At 44.9% G+C, this 17,785-nt stretch overlaps 1 protein-coding gene across 1 annotated transcript in view; it reads right to left on the reverse strand.

Annotated features, from left to right (window-relative positions):
- The window catches only part of LOC117347602 (importin subunit alpha-3-like), a 33,586-nt gene extending 26,000 nt beyond the window's left edge, over positions 1-7,586 (reverse strand). The window contains exon 1 of the mRNA XM_033918728.1: positions 7,552-7,586. Within this exon, the coding sequence (XP_033774619.1) occupies positions 7,552-7,586 (35 nt within the window). The remainder of the gene's footprint in view (positions 1-7,551) is intronic.
- Between the last annotated feature and the right edge of the window lie 10,199 nt (positions 7,587-17,785).

The raw sequence follows: 17,785 nt of genomic DNA on the forward strand, positions 1-17,785 counted from the left end.
AGATACAAAACTATAGGCACGTTGGTGCAAACTTCAGAAGAATCTAGAAAATTCTGAGGCAGGATGTACTTTTGAGCTGACAGTGGGAGGAAGGGGAGAAGGGAAGGTTGTGCATTTGCAGAGATGGAGCAGGAAGATACTAGGGACTGATTACTGTTTGAAATTAATGCTGTCCATTGGTAACCGTGCACCCTCTTTGCACGTAACCTCTCAGATTCTATAAAGTTGTGTGCCCAAATTTCCAACCAGTGAGCAAATAAACAGTGTCTACAAATTAGAAACATAGAAACATAGAAGATGAAGGCAGATAAGGGCCATAGCCCATCAGGTCTGCCCACTCTACTGACCCACCCCCAAGTCTACTATCCTAGGGATCCCACTCCTGGTGACAGGTTCCCTTGGCTTAACCCTCTAAGGGATCCCACATGGGCATCCCATTTGCTCTTAAATTCTTGCACGTTGTTTGCCTCGATCACCTGCACTGGGAGCTCGTTCCAAGGATCAACCACTCTCTCGGTGAATAAATATTTCCTGGTGTCGCCATGAAATTTCACGCCCCTGAGTTTGAGCGGATGCCCTCTTGTGGCTGAGGGACCTTTAGAAAGAGAATCTCTTCTTCCATCTCGATACGGCCGGTGATATACTTAAACATTGCGATCATGTCTCCTCTCTCCCTATGTTCCTCGAGTGAGTACAGCCGCAAATTTTTCATCCTTTCCTCATACGATAGATCCTTGAGCCCCGAGACCATCCTGGTGGCCATCCGTTGCACCGACTCTACTCTCAACACATCTTTTCGGTAGTGTGGCATCCAGAATTGCACACAGTATTCCAAATGAGGTCTCACCATGGTTCTGTATAATGGCATTATGAGTTCAGGCTTCTGGCTGACGAAACTCCTGCGGATGCAACCTAACAACTGTCTTGCCTTAGATGAAGCCTTCTCCACATGATCAGCAGTTTTCATGTCTGCGCTGATGATCACTCCCAAGTCTCGTTCTGTTGAAGTTCTAGCTAAGGTCTCACCATTCAAGGTGTAAGTTCTGCACGGATTTCTGCTGCCGAGGTGCATGATCTTGCATTTCTTAGCGTTGAAGCCCAGCTGCCAGGTCGAGGACCAAAGCTCCAACAAATGTAGGTCCTGTGTCATACTATCGGGTGAATTGACGTCTCTCACTATATTGCATAGTTTGGCGTCATCAGCGAATAACGTTATCTTACCTTGAAGCCCCTGAGTTAGGTCCCCTATGAATATGTTGAAAATGAGCGGGCCCAAGACTGAGCCCTGCGGTACTCCACTGGTAACCTCCGATGTTTTAGAGAGGGTACTGTTATCTACCACCCTCTGAAATCTGCCACTCAGCCAGTCATTGACCCATGTAGTTAGTGTTTCTCCCAGCCCCATTGATTTCATCATGCTCAACAGCCTGCGATGCGGGACACTATCGAAAGCTTTGCTGAAGTCTAGGTATACGACGTCCATGGATTCTCCCAAGTCTAGCTATTTTGTTACCCAATCAAAGAAGATGTTGAGATTGGATTGGCAGGACCTACCCTTGGTGAATCCGTGTTGACTGGGATCTCGTAGATTCTCCTCATCCAAGATTGCGTCTAATTTACGTTTGATTAGTGTTTCCATGAGTTTGTATACTATTGATGTGAGACTCACCGGTCTGTAGTTTGCAGCCTCTGCCCTGCAACCCTTTTTGTGCAGTGGAACGACGTTAGCTGTTTTCCAGTCTATGGGGACTCTCCCCGAACTTAGGGAGAGATTGAAGGGTCCTGATAGCGGTTCTGCCAGGATATCACGCAGGTCACTGAGCACCCTGGGGTGTAGATTGTCCGGTCCCATGGCTTTGTTCACCTTGAGTCTTGCCAAGGTGAACAAAGCCATGATTGAGGCACATAGCACCTGTCAATATTCAGTTATGTGCCATTTATAGAATCACATCCAGTGGTACCTACAATGGACTTAGGCAACAGTACTGGCACTTAAGTCCATTTCAGGTGCCTGCATGGAAAACATAACAACATAAGGATTGCCGCTGCTGGGTCAGACCAGTGGTCCATCGTGCCCAGCAGTCCACTCACACGGCGGCCCCCAGGTCATAGACCAGTGCTCTAAACGGGTCCAACCTCACCTGCGTATGTTCCAGTTTAGCAGGAACTTCTCCAACTTTGTCTTGAATCTCTGGAGGGTGTTTTCCCCTATAACAGACTCCGGAAGAGTGTTCCAGTTTTCTACCACTCATTGGGGGAAGAAGAACTTCCTTACGTTTGTACAGAATCTATCCCCTTTCAACTTCAGAGAGTGCCCTCTCGTTCTCCCTACCTTTATCTGCTAAGTTCTTTCCCTTCATATTGTGAATGTTTCAATCATGTCGCCTCTCAGTCTCCTCTTTTTAAGGGAGAAGAGGCCCAGTTTCTCCAATCTCTCACTGTACGGCAACTCCTCCAGCCCCTTAACCATTTTAGTCGCTCTTCTCCGGACCCTTTCAAATAGTACCGTGTCCTTCTTCATGTATGGCAACCAGTGCTTGACGCAGTACTCCAGGTGAGGGCGCACTATGATAACCTTCTCCAATTTCCCCAATTATGGAATGAACTTCCTTTAATTTTGAGGTGTCCCAGCTCTTTTCAATCTTATCGTAAATCTTTAAAAACTTTTCTATTTGCTAAACATTTTGAAAACTAATCCTCATGCATTTTAGTTTATCTTTTAACTTATTGCTAACCGCGTCGAGCTTCCTCTGGTTGAAGACCCGGTATATAAAGTTAAGTTTTAGTTTAGTTTAGTGCAGGGTTTGAACATACAACATCAGGGTGCTGAGGCTTTAGCTCTAACATAAGAACATAGGAATAGCCCCAGTGGGTCAGATCAATGGTTCATCCAACCTAGTAGCCAATCTCCACAGTGACCAATCCAGATCACCAGTACCTGGCAAAAAAAACAAATGGTTGAACATTTCATGCTACCAATCCAGGGCAAACAGTGGCTTCCACCATTTCTGTCACAATAACAGACTATGGATTTTTCCTCCAGGAAATTATCCAAACTTTCTTAAAACCAGCCAAGTTAACCGCTCTTACCATAACCTCTGTCAACGTGTTCCAGAGCTTAACCAGTTCTAACTACTTGGCTTCTCCTGGTACCCAATTTAGGCAAGCATCCCCGGTATCCTATAACCCTGCATACACAATTTTGGAATGTCCCTGACCCGCTTATGCCCCTCATGTCTACACCTGATTTGGGGACCCAGCGTTATAGAACAGTGTGCAGTCAGATGCACACACCAATTCTAACTGACACCAGTTAACATCAATAATTGACTGTTAACACCCAGTAATTACTATTAATTGACTTGTTAACCAATCACATTACACCTGCATCTCAGGGTCGCTCTCAAATTTTGATCCACAAATTTGTGCGACCTTTATAGGGTTAGTGACATTCGTTGGAAATGAAAAAAAAAAGCAAATAAACATGACAGAGAAATTTTCTGGGTGCTCATCCCTGGATGATACTATCATTTCGGCATTCACCTCGACTTATGCCATCTTCACCCTTGGCTTTGTTCCATGGAAAGCCTTTGCCTTGTTGCATTATTCCATTTTCAACCTTCTTTACATTAGAAAGAAAGAATGAATAGGAATAGGCAGGGATAAAAATAAGTTATTACAGGGCATTTGTATACAGTGTGATCTTCGGTGGCAGGCAAGCATCATTCGGCTCTAATGGCATCTTTTTATGAAAGCACTTTGTGTGGCAGTCATAAATAAACAAGCCTGCTGAAGGAAATGATAAAAAAAAATGAAAACTGAGCTGTACAGTGCCTTTTATTGTTTAGACAAAGCATCTGCGGCTATTAAATAGACCTCTGTTGTATTGTTGTCTTGTCCATGTCACCAGCAGATCTGGCTGTGGTAAGCTGATAGTTTTTCTGGATAAGTAGGCAAGGGGCAGAACATGCATTCACAACGAGAAGTCTCCTAGTGCCAAGATCAGGCACTTCAGAGCTACTGTCGTGGACAGGAGCTGCAATATTCATCAGTATTATCTGGGGTTGGGTTGGTTTTTTTTTTTCCTGTTTGCTAAAAGCTGTCTCAGAGCTTGCCCAGCCAGTTTTGGACGGCTTTCTCTCTGTCCCCTTTTATCAGAGAACCACAGCTTTCCCTGCTGATAACTACCCAGTTATTAAAGCACTGAGGGTCCCTCTCATTTCAAAGTATCAACTGATCCCATGATTGCAATGTGTCGCAGCATTAAGAAATCTGTCAGTAGGAGGTCTGAATAGAGTCCCTCACTCTATTTTCATACTTTTCTTGTTCTTATGCTGGTTGACAATGGTAATGTGCTCATTGGTTGACTGAGCCAAGTGATATAAGAGGATCAGGTTCCCAACATATAGGCCCAGACCCCAAAGATAATGGGAGCAATATTCAAAAGGTTGGCCACTATGTAAATATAAGTGAATGATTTAACTACTTATCTTTATGCCTATTCATTTGGATACAACCACTGAATACATGGTCCTATACTTTTCCATTTAAAGTTATGACTGCTATGCATGTGGTTCACCTACATATGGGTTGCAGTCATCAATGTACAGTTATATAGACCCCCCCCCCCATTTCTGGAATTCCTCTGACCTTTTCTTTTACAAAATTGATATATTTTGGATGGACTTCAAAATGTATATACTTCATAGCCTGACATTAAAAAAAATACATTTATACAGTATGGGCAGTGCCCAATGTTGATTGCATAAGTGTTTTGAATATTGACCTCTGAAGAACCATCTCCATGTTTTTTCAGTGGAATTAGAAGAACAACATTTCCCTGTGTGCATAAGGGTAAATGTAGGTCTTGCTCACTCTTTTCTTTAGGGGCCCTTTTGCTAAGCTGTGTGTGACGAACCACTGTTCCCTCTAAGCTGATTGGGAATCCTCCAACTGCATTGATGTCGGTAGGGGGTGATGCTTCAATAATGTGTTTTCAATTGCTAAGGACAAGCAGGTTTTCTGGGGTCCTGCAGAGCTTGTCTGTCCCTCTTGCTGTTGAAAATATAATAGTGACAAAGCATACCCCACTGGCTGAACTTTAGGTAAAGGACTCCCGCTTAGCTTAGAGCAGTGGTTCTCATTCCTTTCTTCTGTTACACACCCGACAGACAACATTCCTGTATGTGACACACAAATGGGTCATTTTACTAAGGTGTGGTAGACGTTTTAGCGCACGCTGAATGTTAAGGCATGCTAAGGCGTGCTAACGCATCCATTATATTCTATGAGCACGTTAGCACGCCTTAACATTTAACGCACGCTAAAAAAGCTACTGCACCTTAGTAAAAAGACTAGTATGATTCACAACTGAACAAAGCACACCTAAATATTTCACTGTTTAAATGTGATTAGTATGTTTGCCTGGCCTGTATCAAAAAGCTGTATGCAACACATCAGTCCCAGATTTCTCACTTGTCACACAATATAACACATAAATATTCAAATTCAAATCACCTCAGTAACAGCATCATAACATTCCACCACCGTAATATAATGTGGATACTCAGAAACTATATAGCAAACATAATCTATGGACAGCAGACCTGCAACATTTTCAATTGGAGCTGGAGGCAGCAGTTATTATTGGGGGCTAGTGGAGAAGCAGAAATAAGGGCTAGTTAAGGGGGATTTCATAAACCTGATGCTCAAGAATGCCGGTCTACTCAGCTCCAATAGATGTTCCCAAGGTATACTGTATATCAAACTCTCCTCAAAAAATCCTCAAGTTATAGATCAGGAGCAAATGGTTTCTCAGCAGGAAAAGGGGAGATCCTTGATAAAGCCGGGATAATGCAAAACATGTTGGATTAACTACCCCTGACCGATGGCCAAAAATGTTTAAGATACATGAATAACTAAGGCCCTCTTTTACTAAGGTGCGCTAAGCATTTTAGCGCGCGCTAAATCAGCACATGCACCAACCGCTAATGCATCCATAGGATAACATGCACGCATTAGCATTTAGCGTGTGTCTAGCTCACGCTGATATTTACTGCGCACTAAAAAGCATAGCGCACCTTAGTAAAAGAGGGGGTAAGATTGCACTTTAAATAAGTATATTTATGAAATGTTTATAAAAATAAATATTATTTGAAAAAAAAATAGAAAAAAGTTAATAGAGGCTAATGATGAACAAGGGGTGTAAATCTTAGTGCAATGAGATTGACTGAACACTAACGGGTCCTTTTATGACACCCTACGACTTTTTTCTGTTTTATGCTTTCCTGTTTGTATTTTTTCATTTGATTTGATATATTGTATCTTTATAAATTTAAAAAAAAAATCAATAAATTATTTAATGAAGATCATAGGCCCTCTTTTACTGAGGTGTGCTTGCTGATTAGTGCGCGCTAATAGGGTATCATAATTAGTCATAACAGCATAAGAATTTTCTTGATGCCACTGTTTTTTCTAAGCTGAACGGAAGTCATTCACCTACAGTCCTGCCAGTGGGGGTGCTGTTTCACGATCATTTTTTTCCAATAATGAGGGACACACAAGCTTTGCAGGACTCCAGAGAACCTGCCTGTCCCCACCTCCCATTGGAAGCAATGCAGTTGGAGGTTCACAGTGTTGGTGAACCAATTATAAGGAGAGCTGAATAGCTTTAAAGATGCTCAAAGTACAAATTGTAGCTACCCAGACCATCAAATATTAGAATTACAAATAAATTAGGGGGAAAAGATACCCCTGTCTAGTGATAAATCAGAATACTTATTTCAGCTCACTGGCAACCACTTCGGTGTCAGTCCCAGTGGAAAATTCTCTTGCTGGGAACTGAAATACCGGTTGCCAATATTCCTGAGAAAATACTTTGAATTATTACTCGTTTGCTGGGTTTGTCTTTTGATGAAATCCTATTAGGCAAATCAAAAGTGCAAAAACTAAGACACCCAGGCAGCATTCTCTTTTCTAAATTTATAGCAGCTTGTCAACATATGAACATCTGATATGCTAGGTTTTATAATAAAGTATAAAACCAAAGGGAGAATGCAATCCTAATGATCCAGGGAGATTTAACATTATGCAAATTTGTCAGGTTTTTTTTTTCTTTTTCCAGCTGAATCCTTGTGCCATGAACCTTCATTCATAATTATTCAAGGATTTAGCCCCTACTTCTAGCTGTTTCTAGTCTGAGCATAACATCAATGGTGCTGAGGGCAGCAGGGCCGGTGTTAGGAGGGCACAAAGAGGGCAGTTCCCCCAGACCCCACGGCTCTAGGGGGCCCCAGTGAGCTGACATATCCTCCCCCTTGAAGGACCTGCACCTTAGCGCAGCTGCTGGTTCACCCCCTCCGATGTACTTATTCCAGAGCAGAGTTGGCAGCTGGGCTGAAGTACAGGAAGGTCCCGCGATGACTGTGTCTGCCGGCTCTGCTTCGGAAGAAGTAAGTGACATTGAAGGGGGTGGACCGGAAGCCGCAGTCACCACGGGATCTTGCTGCAACTCCATGAGTCTGCCAGCCCACCCCCTCTGATGTCACTTACTTCTTCCTGAGCAGAGCCACAGTTCCATTTGTCATGGGACCTTCCTGCATTGGTTTGGAGGGTGAGAGAAAGGAGTATAGAAGGATGGTGAAGGGAGAGAAGGGGGCAGGGTGGTGGGGCAGGGTGGAATAGTAGGGTGGAAGAAGGAGAGAAAGGGGCAGGGTAGTATGGAAGAGTGGTGGAGGGAGAGAAAGGGGGCAGGGTGGTATGGAAGGGTGGTGAAGGAAGAGAAAGGGGGCAGATGCTGATGGAACTGGAAAGAGAAAGGGGAGAGAGACATAAGGGGGAAGGATACTGTATGGAATTGGGTTGGAGGGAAGTCAAGTTTCAAGTTTATTATCTTTTTAATATACCGACCATCAATAGGTATCTGGCCGGTTCACAGTAAAATTATTAGAAAGAGAAAAGAGTCAAAAATATATAAGGACGATGGGTGAACATCAAAAACATAACTTGACAGACATGAAAGTGAGGGTAAGAGGGTAAGAGGGAAAGGAGGGAAAAAGTTACATGTTTTGGAGAAGAAAGGGAGAAAGTGGGAGTGGGGAATAACATATTGGGTGGGGTCGCATTTTTAAAGCGGTTGGTTAAATAAATGAGAACCAGAAGAGTGAAGGAGAGAGAAGAGAAGGAGAGGGAAATAGAAAGGGGGAAAAAAAAAAAGAAGGAAAGAAGGCAGCTCTAAGCACAGGCAAAAGCGTCACGGAATAAGAAAGTCTTCAGGTTAATCTTGAATTTATCTAAATGTTGTTCTTCTCGAAGTTGTTGTGTTAGGGCATTCCACAATGTTGGGGCGACAACTGTAAAATTTATTTTCTGGGTGTAGTAGAACTCTTTTACGGAAGGGATTCGTAAAAGTTTTTGATCTGAAAGAAAGGGGGAAGATGCTGATGGAAGTGAGGGAAGGGAAAGGGGAGAGAGACATAAGGGGGAAGGATACTGGATGGAATTGGGTTGAAGGGAAAGAAAGGGGGCAGATGTTGATGGAAGTGGGGGGAAGGCAGATGAGAAAGTGAAATGCCAGCCCATGGGAGTGTGGGAGATGGCAGCCACGCTGAGGTGCAGTTTAGAGCAGCACGAGAGGTTCCGGACCCGGCTATCCGGTCAGCTGTGCACCCCCCTAGGGCCGGCACCCAGGGCGGTCCGCACCCTCCGCCCCGCCCTTGGTATGCCACTGTTCCTTTCACTTCATTTTACAAGAATTCCTCAAAACCTCTATTTCTGTGGCCTATCTGAGCTCCTACTACTTCACTTAAAAATATGGCAGTCTCTGTAAGAACACTTCACTCTCACTATCTTCCTCTTTCTTCCTTCTATCAAAAGAGAATGATGTGGCCATGAGGCAACTTCATTTCCTTTTAGGAAAGCTTTTCTTTTTGTATTCTGAATTCTTATCGCAAAGTCTTTATATGAAATGCTTTCTCTTGCAAAGAGGCAAAAGCCAATGATGAAGTCTGCACAGATGAAAAAAAATTGTCTGTTCCAAATCTCTTTGATTTCTGGTGTTCTTAAAGATGTCATACTTGCCACAGTTGTATATCTTACTTTTCTCATTAGGGATTTTGACATTTGAACTGTACGAGGGGCTGCTGAAAAGTTCTCAGCCCAACCAACAAGAGAATGATGTGGAGCCATGAAACTTACAAGTTATTTCACACTTTTCTTGACACTTTTTGCTTCATTTCATATCACTGAAACAAAAAGTGTCAGGAAAAGTGTGGAATAACTTGTAAGTTTCATGGCTCCACATCATTCATTTCTTGATTGGGCTGAGAACTGTTCAGCAGTCCCTCGTATTGTGATGTCATAATGCCTCATTCCACCAATGCCTAAGAGCCAACCTCATTGGTGATGTCACAATAGATTGGTTTCCCTATATTTGTGCTCATTTACTAGATGCATTTGCCTCATTGAAACAAAAAGTGTCAAGAAAAGTGTGGAATAACTTGTAAGTTTCATGGCTCCATATCATTCTTTTCTTGGTTGGGCTGAGAACCTTTCAGCAGCCCTTCATAAGTAGCCTGACTCCATTGACAATATTGTAAAGGCATAAAGCTCAAAAAATGCTTAGCTAGTACATAGCTGTATATAAACATGATTATACTGGGATTTTATTTTTTTACTTTTGCATTTCAATATCTAAGGTATAGAAAAGACGATTTTGTTCTCAAATCTCATTAGCCATCATATCCTTTCTCTCCCCAGGAACCACCTTCTGCTTATATAGCATCAGTCCTTAGCCTCACACCTGCAAAATTAGGAAGTAGTTTAATCATTAAAAAAAAATAAAAATTATTTGCCCACTGGGTTGAAGGAAAGAAAGAAGAAAATGGGAATGCAATGCAAGCAGATAATTGCCTTCGCGTGCAGCTCTTAAAATGATGAAAAAGTTACAGAGGGGAAAGAAGCTGTCATTATATTTTTCTTGAAAAAAAACAACTGGTTCAGCCAGTGGCTCATTATTATCATCAGTGTTCCATTAACCTCTAGTCAAACAAGTAGACTGAAGATAATTTCAGAAGAACAACAAAAGAAGCTAAATTAAAAATTACCCAGGTGTAGGTGACATTCTCCACCTGCTTTCATTACATATTTGGAGGGTCACAGCGCCTGTGTCTGGCCAGCTGCCTGCTCCAAGCTGGCATTTAGCAATGGTTGCAGAAAATAAAACAAACTGGGGGAAGTTCATGGCATACGACCAGAAGCATTTCATTTTAACAAAAACACTGGAAGGTTTAGAAATTAGTGCAGTTCTATAAATGTGGCAATATAACTCGTCCTTTGTTTTCAAATGACTGGTTTTGTTTTTAGGCAGCTGTGTGTGTTGACGGGCCTTTGTTGTGTTTTTATTTCATAAAAATGTTTTGTTTTTTTTCTTCAAGGTATATTATATATATTACTGGAATAACAGACTAAATCAATCCTCCTCAATCAGACACAGAAGAACACATTCACTATTCTATTACCCACCATCCAAAAAAACTTTATGACAACCTAATAGCCTCCAAAGCAGCTAAGTTGGACAAACAACTCACCACTCTAAACTAAACTAAACCTTAGGTTTGTATACCGCGCCATCTCCGCAAGCGCAGAGCTCGACACGGTTTACAGAAGTTAAGAGGAAAGGAACTACAATGAAGGGATATAGGAGAGGGACTGAGAAGATGGAGAGGGACAGGGTATTAGAGAACGGGAGGTGATTAGATTTTTGAAAAGAGCCAAGTTTTCAAGTGTTTGCGGAAGGATTGGAAGGAGCTTAAATTTCTGAGCGGGGATGAGAGGTTGTTCCAGAGTTCTGTGGTTCTAAAGGGGAGGGATGTTCCAAGTTTTCCTGCGCGACACCGAGGACACGGACCTGAGACAGAGGAGGTTGCTGAGGAAAGGGAAGTCTGCTATTGAGAGAGGTAGATAGTCACGTAGCTGGAGGAAGGGAGGACCGGCTAGTGACTTGTCTCCCAGGGGCCAAGACACGAGACGTCTCTGATAGGATCGAGAGGATCCTGGATGGAGCAGAGACAGAGGAGACAGCGGTGATAATCCACGTCGGAACGAATGATGTGAGCCGGAGGAACTTCAGCATGGCCACGCTGACTGACCAGTTCAGGGTCCTGGGACGAAAACTGAAGCGGAATACCCGGAGGGTAGCATTCTCAGAGATCCTACCTGTACCGAGAGCAGATGCAAAGAGGCAGGCAGACCTCCAGGCTGTGAATGCATGGTTGAGGAGATGGTGCCAGGAGGAGGGCTTCCACTTTGTGAGGAACTGGACGTCCTTCTGGGGAAAGAGTAAGCTCTACCGGCGAGATGGCCTGCACCTGAGCACAGAGGGAACTAGACTACTGGCTGCCAATGTGAGGAAGGAGATCGAGAGGGCTTTAAACTGAGGAGAGGGGGAAAGCCGACAGCTGATCTGATGTTGACGCTTCGGACAACAGTATCCAGAACAGATACTGAACGGGCTGACTGCAAGGAAGAAGTAGAGGGACCGGTGGATCTCATGATCAGACAGCGAGGGAAACAACAGGTAAAGGGAGCTTGCTGGGAGAAGGAGGAGACTGAGGGGCATGGAGACACAGGGGGACTGGATGGCAAGAAAGCGAAAGCTGAGGGCATTATAGGGGCTAAACAAGGCGAGGGGGATCGAACAGAGGCCGGGGCCCAGGAGGGGGCAAGAAAACCCAGAGGAAAAGCGGGGAAGTGGAGTGGCGGAAATGTGGGGAAGCTGAAAGCTACAAGGGTAAAGGCGGAGGGCAAAGCAGAAGTACAGGGAACAGGAGAGGCGGCCCAGGTGAATGCAGAGGTGAATGCAGAGGTGGAGGAAAAACGACGAGACCTGCGGTGCTTCTACACAAATGCAAGAAGCCTCAGGGCCAAGATGGGTGAACTAGAGGTCGTGGCCAAGGGGGAAGACCTGGATATAATTGGAATTACAGAAACATGGTGGACTGAGGAGAATCAATGGGATGTGGCGCTGACGGGGTACAAGCTCTACAGGAGGGACAGGACCCACAAGAAGGGGGGAGGCATAGCACTATATATAAAGAACTCTATCGACTCAGTCGGGATGGATATGGCAAAGAAGGCAGAGGGGCTGGAATCGCTATGGGTCAAATTGCCGGGAAACAAGGGTGCAGACATAAAACTGGGGATGTACTATCGCCCACCTAGTACGCCAGAAGGAGTCGGACACGACTTGGAAGCTGAACTGAGACAGGAGTGCAGGACTGGAAATGTAACAGTGATGGGGGACTTTAACTACCCGGGGATAGACTGGAGTACGGGTCACTCCAACTGCACTAGGGAAACAGGATTTGTAGAAGCTGTGAGGGACTGCTTCATGGAGCAACTGGTCAGGGAACCGACGCGAGGGAGTGCTACTCTTGACCTCATCCTGAACGGATTAGGGGGGCCTGCAAGCGGGGTAGAAGTGGGAGGACCACTAGGCAACAGTGACCACAATGCGATCAGATTCACATTAGAAAGGGGGACACCCATAGTAAGGAGGACCGCAACAACTGCGCTCAACTTCAAGAAAGGGAACTATGTTGCTATGAGGAAAATGGTGGGGAAGAAGCTCAGAAATATCTTTAAGATGGAGACTGTGGAAAGCGCCTGGACCCTATTCAGGGACACCCTGCAAGAAGCACAAAAAATGTACGTCCCCAATTTCAGGAAAGGCTGCAAGAACAAGCGGTCAAAGGACCCGATTTGGATCTCAGCAGAAGTAAAGAGGGCAATAAATGACAAAAAAGTATCCTTCCGGAGATGGAAAAAGGACCCAACGGAGGAAAACCACCAGGCGCACAGGAAATGCCAAAAAGAATGCCACCGAGAGGTTAGAAAAGCAAAAGGGAAATACGAAGAGGGGCTGGCCAGGGAGGCAAAAAACTTCAAGGCATTCTTCAGTTACATAAAGGGGAAACGACCAGCGAGAGAGGAGGTGGGGCCGTTGGACGATGGGGATAGGAAGGGAGTGATTAAGGAGGATAAAGAGGTAGCTGAGAGGTTGAACACGTTCTTCTCGTCGGTTTTCACGAGAGAGGACACATCTAATATACCGGACTCAGAGGAGCTCATGAGTGGGGAACAGGCTGAAAAATTGGAACACATAGAGGTAATTAAGGAGGATGTCCTCAAACAGATAGACAGGTTAAAATGCGGCAAATCACCGGGTCCGGACGGGATCCACCCAAGGGTTCTGAAGGAACTAAGACAGGAAATAGCGGGCACAATCCAGCATGTTTGTAACCTATCCTTGAAAACTGGAGAGGTACCAAAGGACTGGAAATTGGCAAATGTCACACCTATCTTCAAGAAGGGATCGAGGGGTGACCCTGGGAACTACAGGCCGGTGAGCCTGACTTCAATTGTAGGGAAGATGGTGGAAGCTATGATCAAGGACGGCATTTGCGAGCACATTGAAAGAAATGGTCTACTGAGAACAAGCCAGCACGGATTCTGTAAGGGAAGGTCGTGCTTAACGAACCTTCTGTACTTCTTTGAGGGAATAAGCAGTCGGGTGGACAATGGGGAACCCATCGACATCATTTACCTCGATTTTCAAAAGGCTTTCGACAAGGTGCCACATGAAAGACTGCTTAGGAAGCTGTGGAACCACGGGGTGGGAGGAGATGTGCACAGATGGATCGAGCACTGGTTGTCGGGTAGACTGCAGAGGGTTGGAGTAAAGGGCCAATATTCTGACTGGCGGGGAGTCACAAGCGGTGTGCCACAGGGATCGGTGCTGGGGCCGTTACTCTTCAACATATTTATCAATGACCTGGAAAAAGAGGCAAAGTGCGAGGTCATAAAATTTGCAGATGATACCAAACTGTGCGGCAGAGTTAGGTCCAGGGAGGAGTGTGAGGACCTGCAAAGGGACCTGGAGAAGCTGGAGGACTGGGCAGACAAATGGCAAATGCGCTTCAATGTGGAAAAATGCAAGGTCATGCATATAGGGAAAAAGAACCCGTTGTTCAACTACAAAATGGGGGGGGCATTGTTGGGAGACAGCAGACTTGAGAGAGACTTGGGTGTGCTGGTGGATGCATCACTGAAGCCATCTGCACAGTGCGCAGCAGCCTCGAAAAAAGCCAACAGGATGCTGGGCATCATAAAGAGGGGCATCACAACCAGGACGCGGGAAGTCATCATGCCATTGTATCGAGCGATGGTGCGTCCGCATCTGGAATACTGCGTGCAGTATTGGTCGCCATACCTCAAGAAGGACATGGCGGTGCTTGAGAGAGTCCAAAGGAGAGCGACGAAACTGGTAAGAGGGCTGGAACACTGCCCATACGCCGAGAGGTTGGATAAGCTGGGGCTCTTCTCCCTGGAAAAAAGGAGGCTCAGGGGAGATATGATAGAGACCTTCAAGATCATGAGGGGCATAGAGAGGGTGGATAGGGACAGATTCTTCAGACTGAAGGGGACAACAGGTACGAGGGGGCACTCGGAGAAACTGAAGGGAGATAGGTTCAAAACAAATGCAAGGAAGTTTTTTTTCACCGAGGGTCGTGGACACTTGGAATGCGCTGCCGGAGGAGGTGGTCGGGCAGAGTACGGTACAGGGATTCAAACAGGGATTGGACGGATTCCTGAGGGATAAAGGGATCGTGGGATACTGAGAGAAGTATCCAGGAAATAAGTATAGAAACCCGACCAGGTCGTGCATGTGCAAAACCGGAGGGTTAGGACTTCGATGGGAAGATAGGACTTCAATGGGAAACCAGGGTGGCAAGGGGGCCCCTTCTGATGATTCAGACAGGTGACCTGTTTGGGCCGCCGTGGGAGCGGACTGCTGGGCATGATGGACCTATGGTCTGACCCGGCGGAGGCACTGCTTATGTTCTTATGTTCTTATAGAGGGGAAAGATAGTTTCAGTTTTTGGGAGGGTCTAGTGGAGTGTGGGTTTGAGGAATTCCAAAAGAGTGGGATAACGGGAGGAAGGACGCCATGTAGAATCTTGAAGGCTATGCAGGCACATTTATAGAGGACTCTAGAGTATACTGGGAGCCAGTGAAGCTTGGAGAGGAGTGGGGAGACATGATTGAACTTGCCTTTTGCGAAAATAAGCTTGGCTGCGGCGTTCTAAATTAGCTGAAGTCTATGGAGGTTTTTCTTAGTTAGGCTTATATAGATGGAGTTGCAGTAGTCCAGTCTAGAGAGGATGGTGGATTGAATGAGGACGGCGAAATGAGAATGATGAAAGCAGGATCTCACTTTCCTCAACATATGGAGGCTAAAGAAGCATTTTTTTACCAGGGAGTTGAGGTGATCATTGAAGGAGAGAGAGGAGTCTATGACGATGCCTGGGACTTTGCTTGAAAACTCAAGCTGAAGAGTGGGGCCGGAAGGTAGTGGGATGGAGGTGGGTAAATGATCTAAAATTGGGCCGAGCCAAAGTAGTTTTGTTTTGGACTCATTCGATTTCATTTGTACAGATTGGGCCCAGGATTGGAGGTTCGTTATACATGTGGATATGTTCTCAGCAATGTTAGAGAGGTTCGAGTCGGTCTCGAGGAGGATGAGGATGTCATCAGCGTAGGAGTAGAGAGTTTCTAGGGGGGGATAGATGAAGAAGTTTCAGAGAGGACATGTAGATGTTGAAAAGGATAGGGGAGAGGGGTGAGCCTTGCGGGACTCCACATTTTGGCTTCCAGGGGGGGGATGAGGTACCGTTTGTGTTAACGGTGTAGGAGCGGAAGCGTAGGAATTTCGAGAACCAATCTAGGACTGTGGAGCTTATGCCTATTTCGGAGAGTTGGAAGATAGGGTGTCGTGGTGGATGACATCGAAGGCTGCGGAGAGGTCAAATTGAAGGAGAACAGCGAATTTGTTGCGAGAATGGAGTTGTTGCACCTTAGAGATTAGTGAGGCCAAGAGGGATTCGGTGCTGAAGTTGGGTCTGAAGCCGAATTGGTGGGGTAGGAGAATAGAGAATCTTTCTAGGTAGGATGAGAGTTGGGTGGATATGATGGATTCTAATAACTTGGTTAGGAGAGGAATATTTGCTATAGGACGGTAATTTGATGGAATGGAGGGATCAAGGTCGGCCTTTTTCAGAAGAGGGGACAATGAAATGTGTCCCATGTCGGGGGAGAAAAGGCCCAATGTTAGGGCAGAGTTTATAAGTTCGGTGAGGGAAGTGATGGCCTGTGTAGGGATATTCTCGAATAGAAAGGAGGGGAAAGGATCCAAAGTGCACTTACAAGTTTTTAGTTTGAGGCAGAGTTTGGAGACTTGCGATTCGGAGACAAGCTCGAAGGCGGTCCAGGATCTGTCGGCAGGAATGGGGGTGGATACAGGTAAGGTAGGGTTGAGGTCAATAGAGGTCAGGGAATTGTAGGAGACTGTGGGTGGGAAGGAGCATCTTAGGGTGGTAACCTTTTCATTAAAGAAATTTGCAAGGGCATCGGCTGATAGAGATGGTGGGAGCACAGATGGGTCTTTTTTTGTAGTTAGGGAGCGCCAGATGTTGAACAACGCACTGATCTGGTTGTTGGATCTAGAGATCTTGTCTCCGAAGAAGTTCTTCCTGGCTTTATTTAATGTTGAATTGTAAAGTTTAATATTGACCCTCCAGATCTGTCTATCAGAGGGGGATTTAGATTTTTTTTCCATTTGCGCTCCAAAGCGCGACATTTCTGTTTCAATTCTCTGTGAAGAGGTAAGTACCAGGGGGCCTTTCGGGGGTAGGAGATGGTTTTAGTGGATAATGGAGCAAGGGAGTGGTAGGTGGACTCGGAGAGGGCGGTCCAGTTGCGCCAATGGGATTCAGGGTCTGTAGGTCTGTTATCTTCATCCACAGATTACAAAACCTTCAAGAAAGAAATTAAAACCATACTCTTCAAAAAACACGTTAAACCTATCCAGCACAACAATCCTAATCCAACATCCAACACTCTATAAACCCTTAGTATTCTCTAATTTTTCTAGTTACCAAACATTATCTAAAACCCATAATTCTCCCTTAAAATTTTATCTCATCATTTAATCTATTACTTCAAAGTTGAAATGTAATTCTTGTTTTAGTTTGGATGTAATCCGCCTTGAACCGCAAGGTAATGGCGGAATAGAAATCACTAATGTAATATAATGTAATATAATTATGGTTTCTCTCAGAATAGTGGTCTCTTAAGCTTCGGGTAGAAAGATCAAGCAAACTCTGTGTTGGGGATGCCAAACCTCATTGAGCCTAGTAGGAATGTGCTTTACATGATACAGTATTTCCCAATTGATTTTATTTTATGTTTTAAATGAAATTAAAAAAAAAAATCATTAATTGCCATTTTCTTTAAGCAAACCTACTCTGGACCTAGCTCCTTTCTTCTCAACAAAATAAAACAGCACTAATACCCTAAAATGTAAAAAAGAATAAAGGCTCCCCACCTCCAGGCTTTTTATCTCCCCCTGACTCATTTTACCCAGTCTATGTGGGTTGGTGAGCCCAAATGGAGCAAGAGTGATCCCAAGTCTGGCCCTATCCATTCATTGCTTCAAAACAGCACTAGTGAAGTTTGAGGCAAAGTGCCATTTTGTTGTATGGATACACCTTCTTCTCTCTGTACAATCACATGCTACTTGTCACAGAGCCAACTGGTGCCATTTTGATTTTCAACCTGATGAAGCAGAAGCTACTGGGTTTATCTTCTGCCCCATTAGAGGGGATGAAGCTGATAAGAATGTGTGAACTTCAAGATTGATGATAAGGAGGGCAAATGAATTTTTGGG

Source organism: Geotrypetes seraphini, chromosome 13, assembly GCF_902459505.1.
Source record: "Geotrypetes seraphini chromosome 13, aGeoSer1.1, whole genome shotgun sequence".
Taxonomy (NCBI): Eukaryota; Metazoa; Chordata; class Amphibia; order Gymnophiona; family Dermophiidae; genus Geotrypetes; species Geotrypetes seraphini.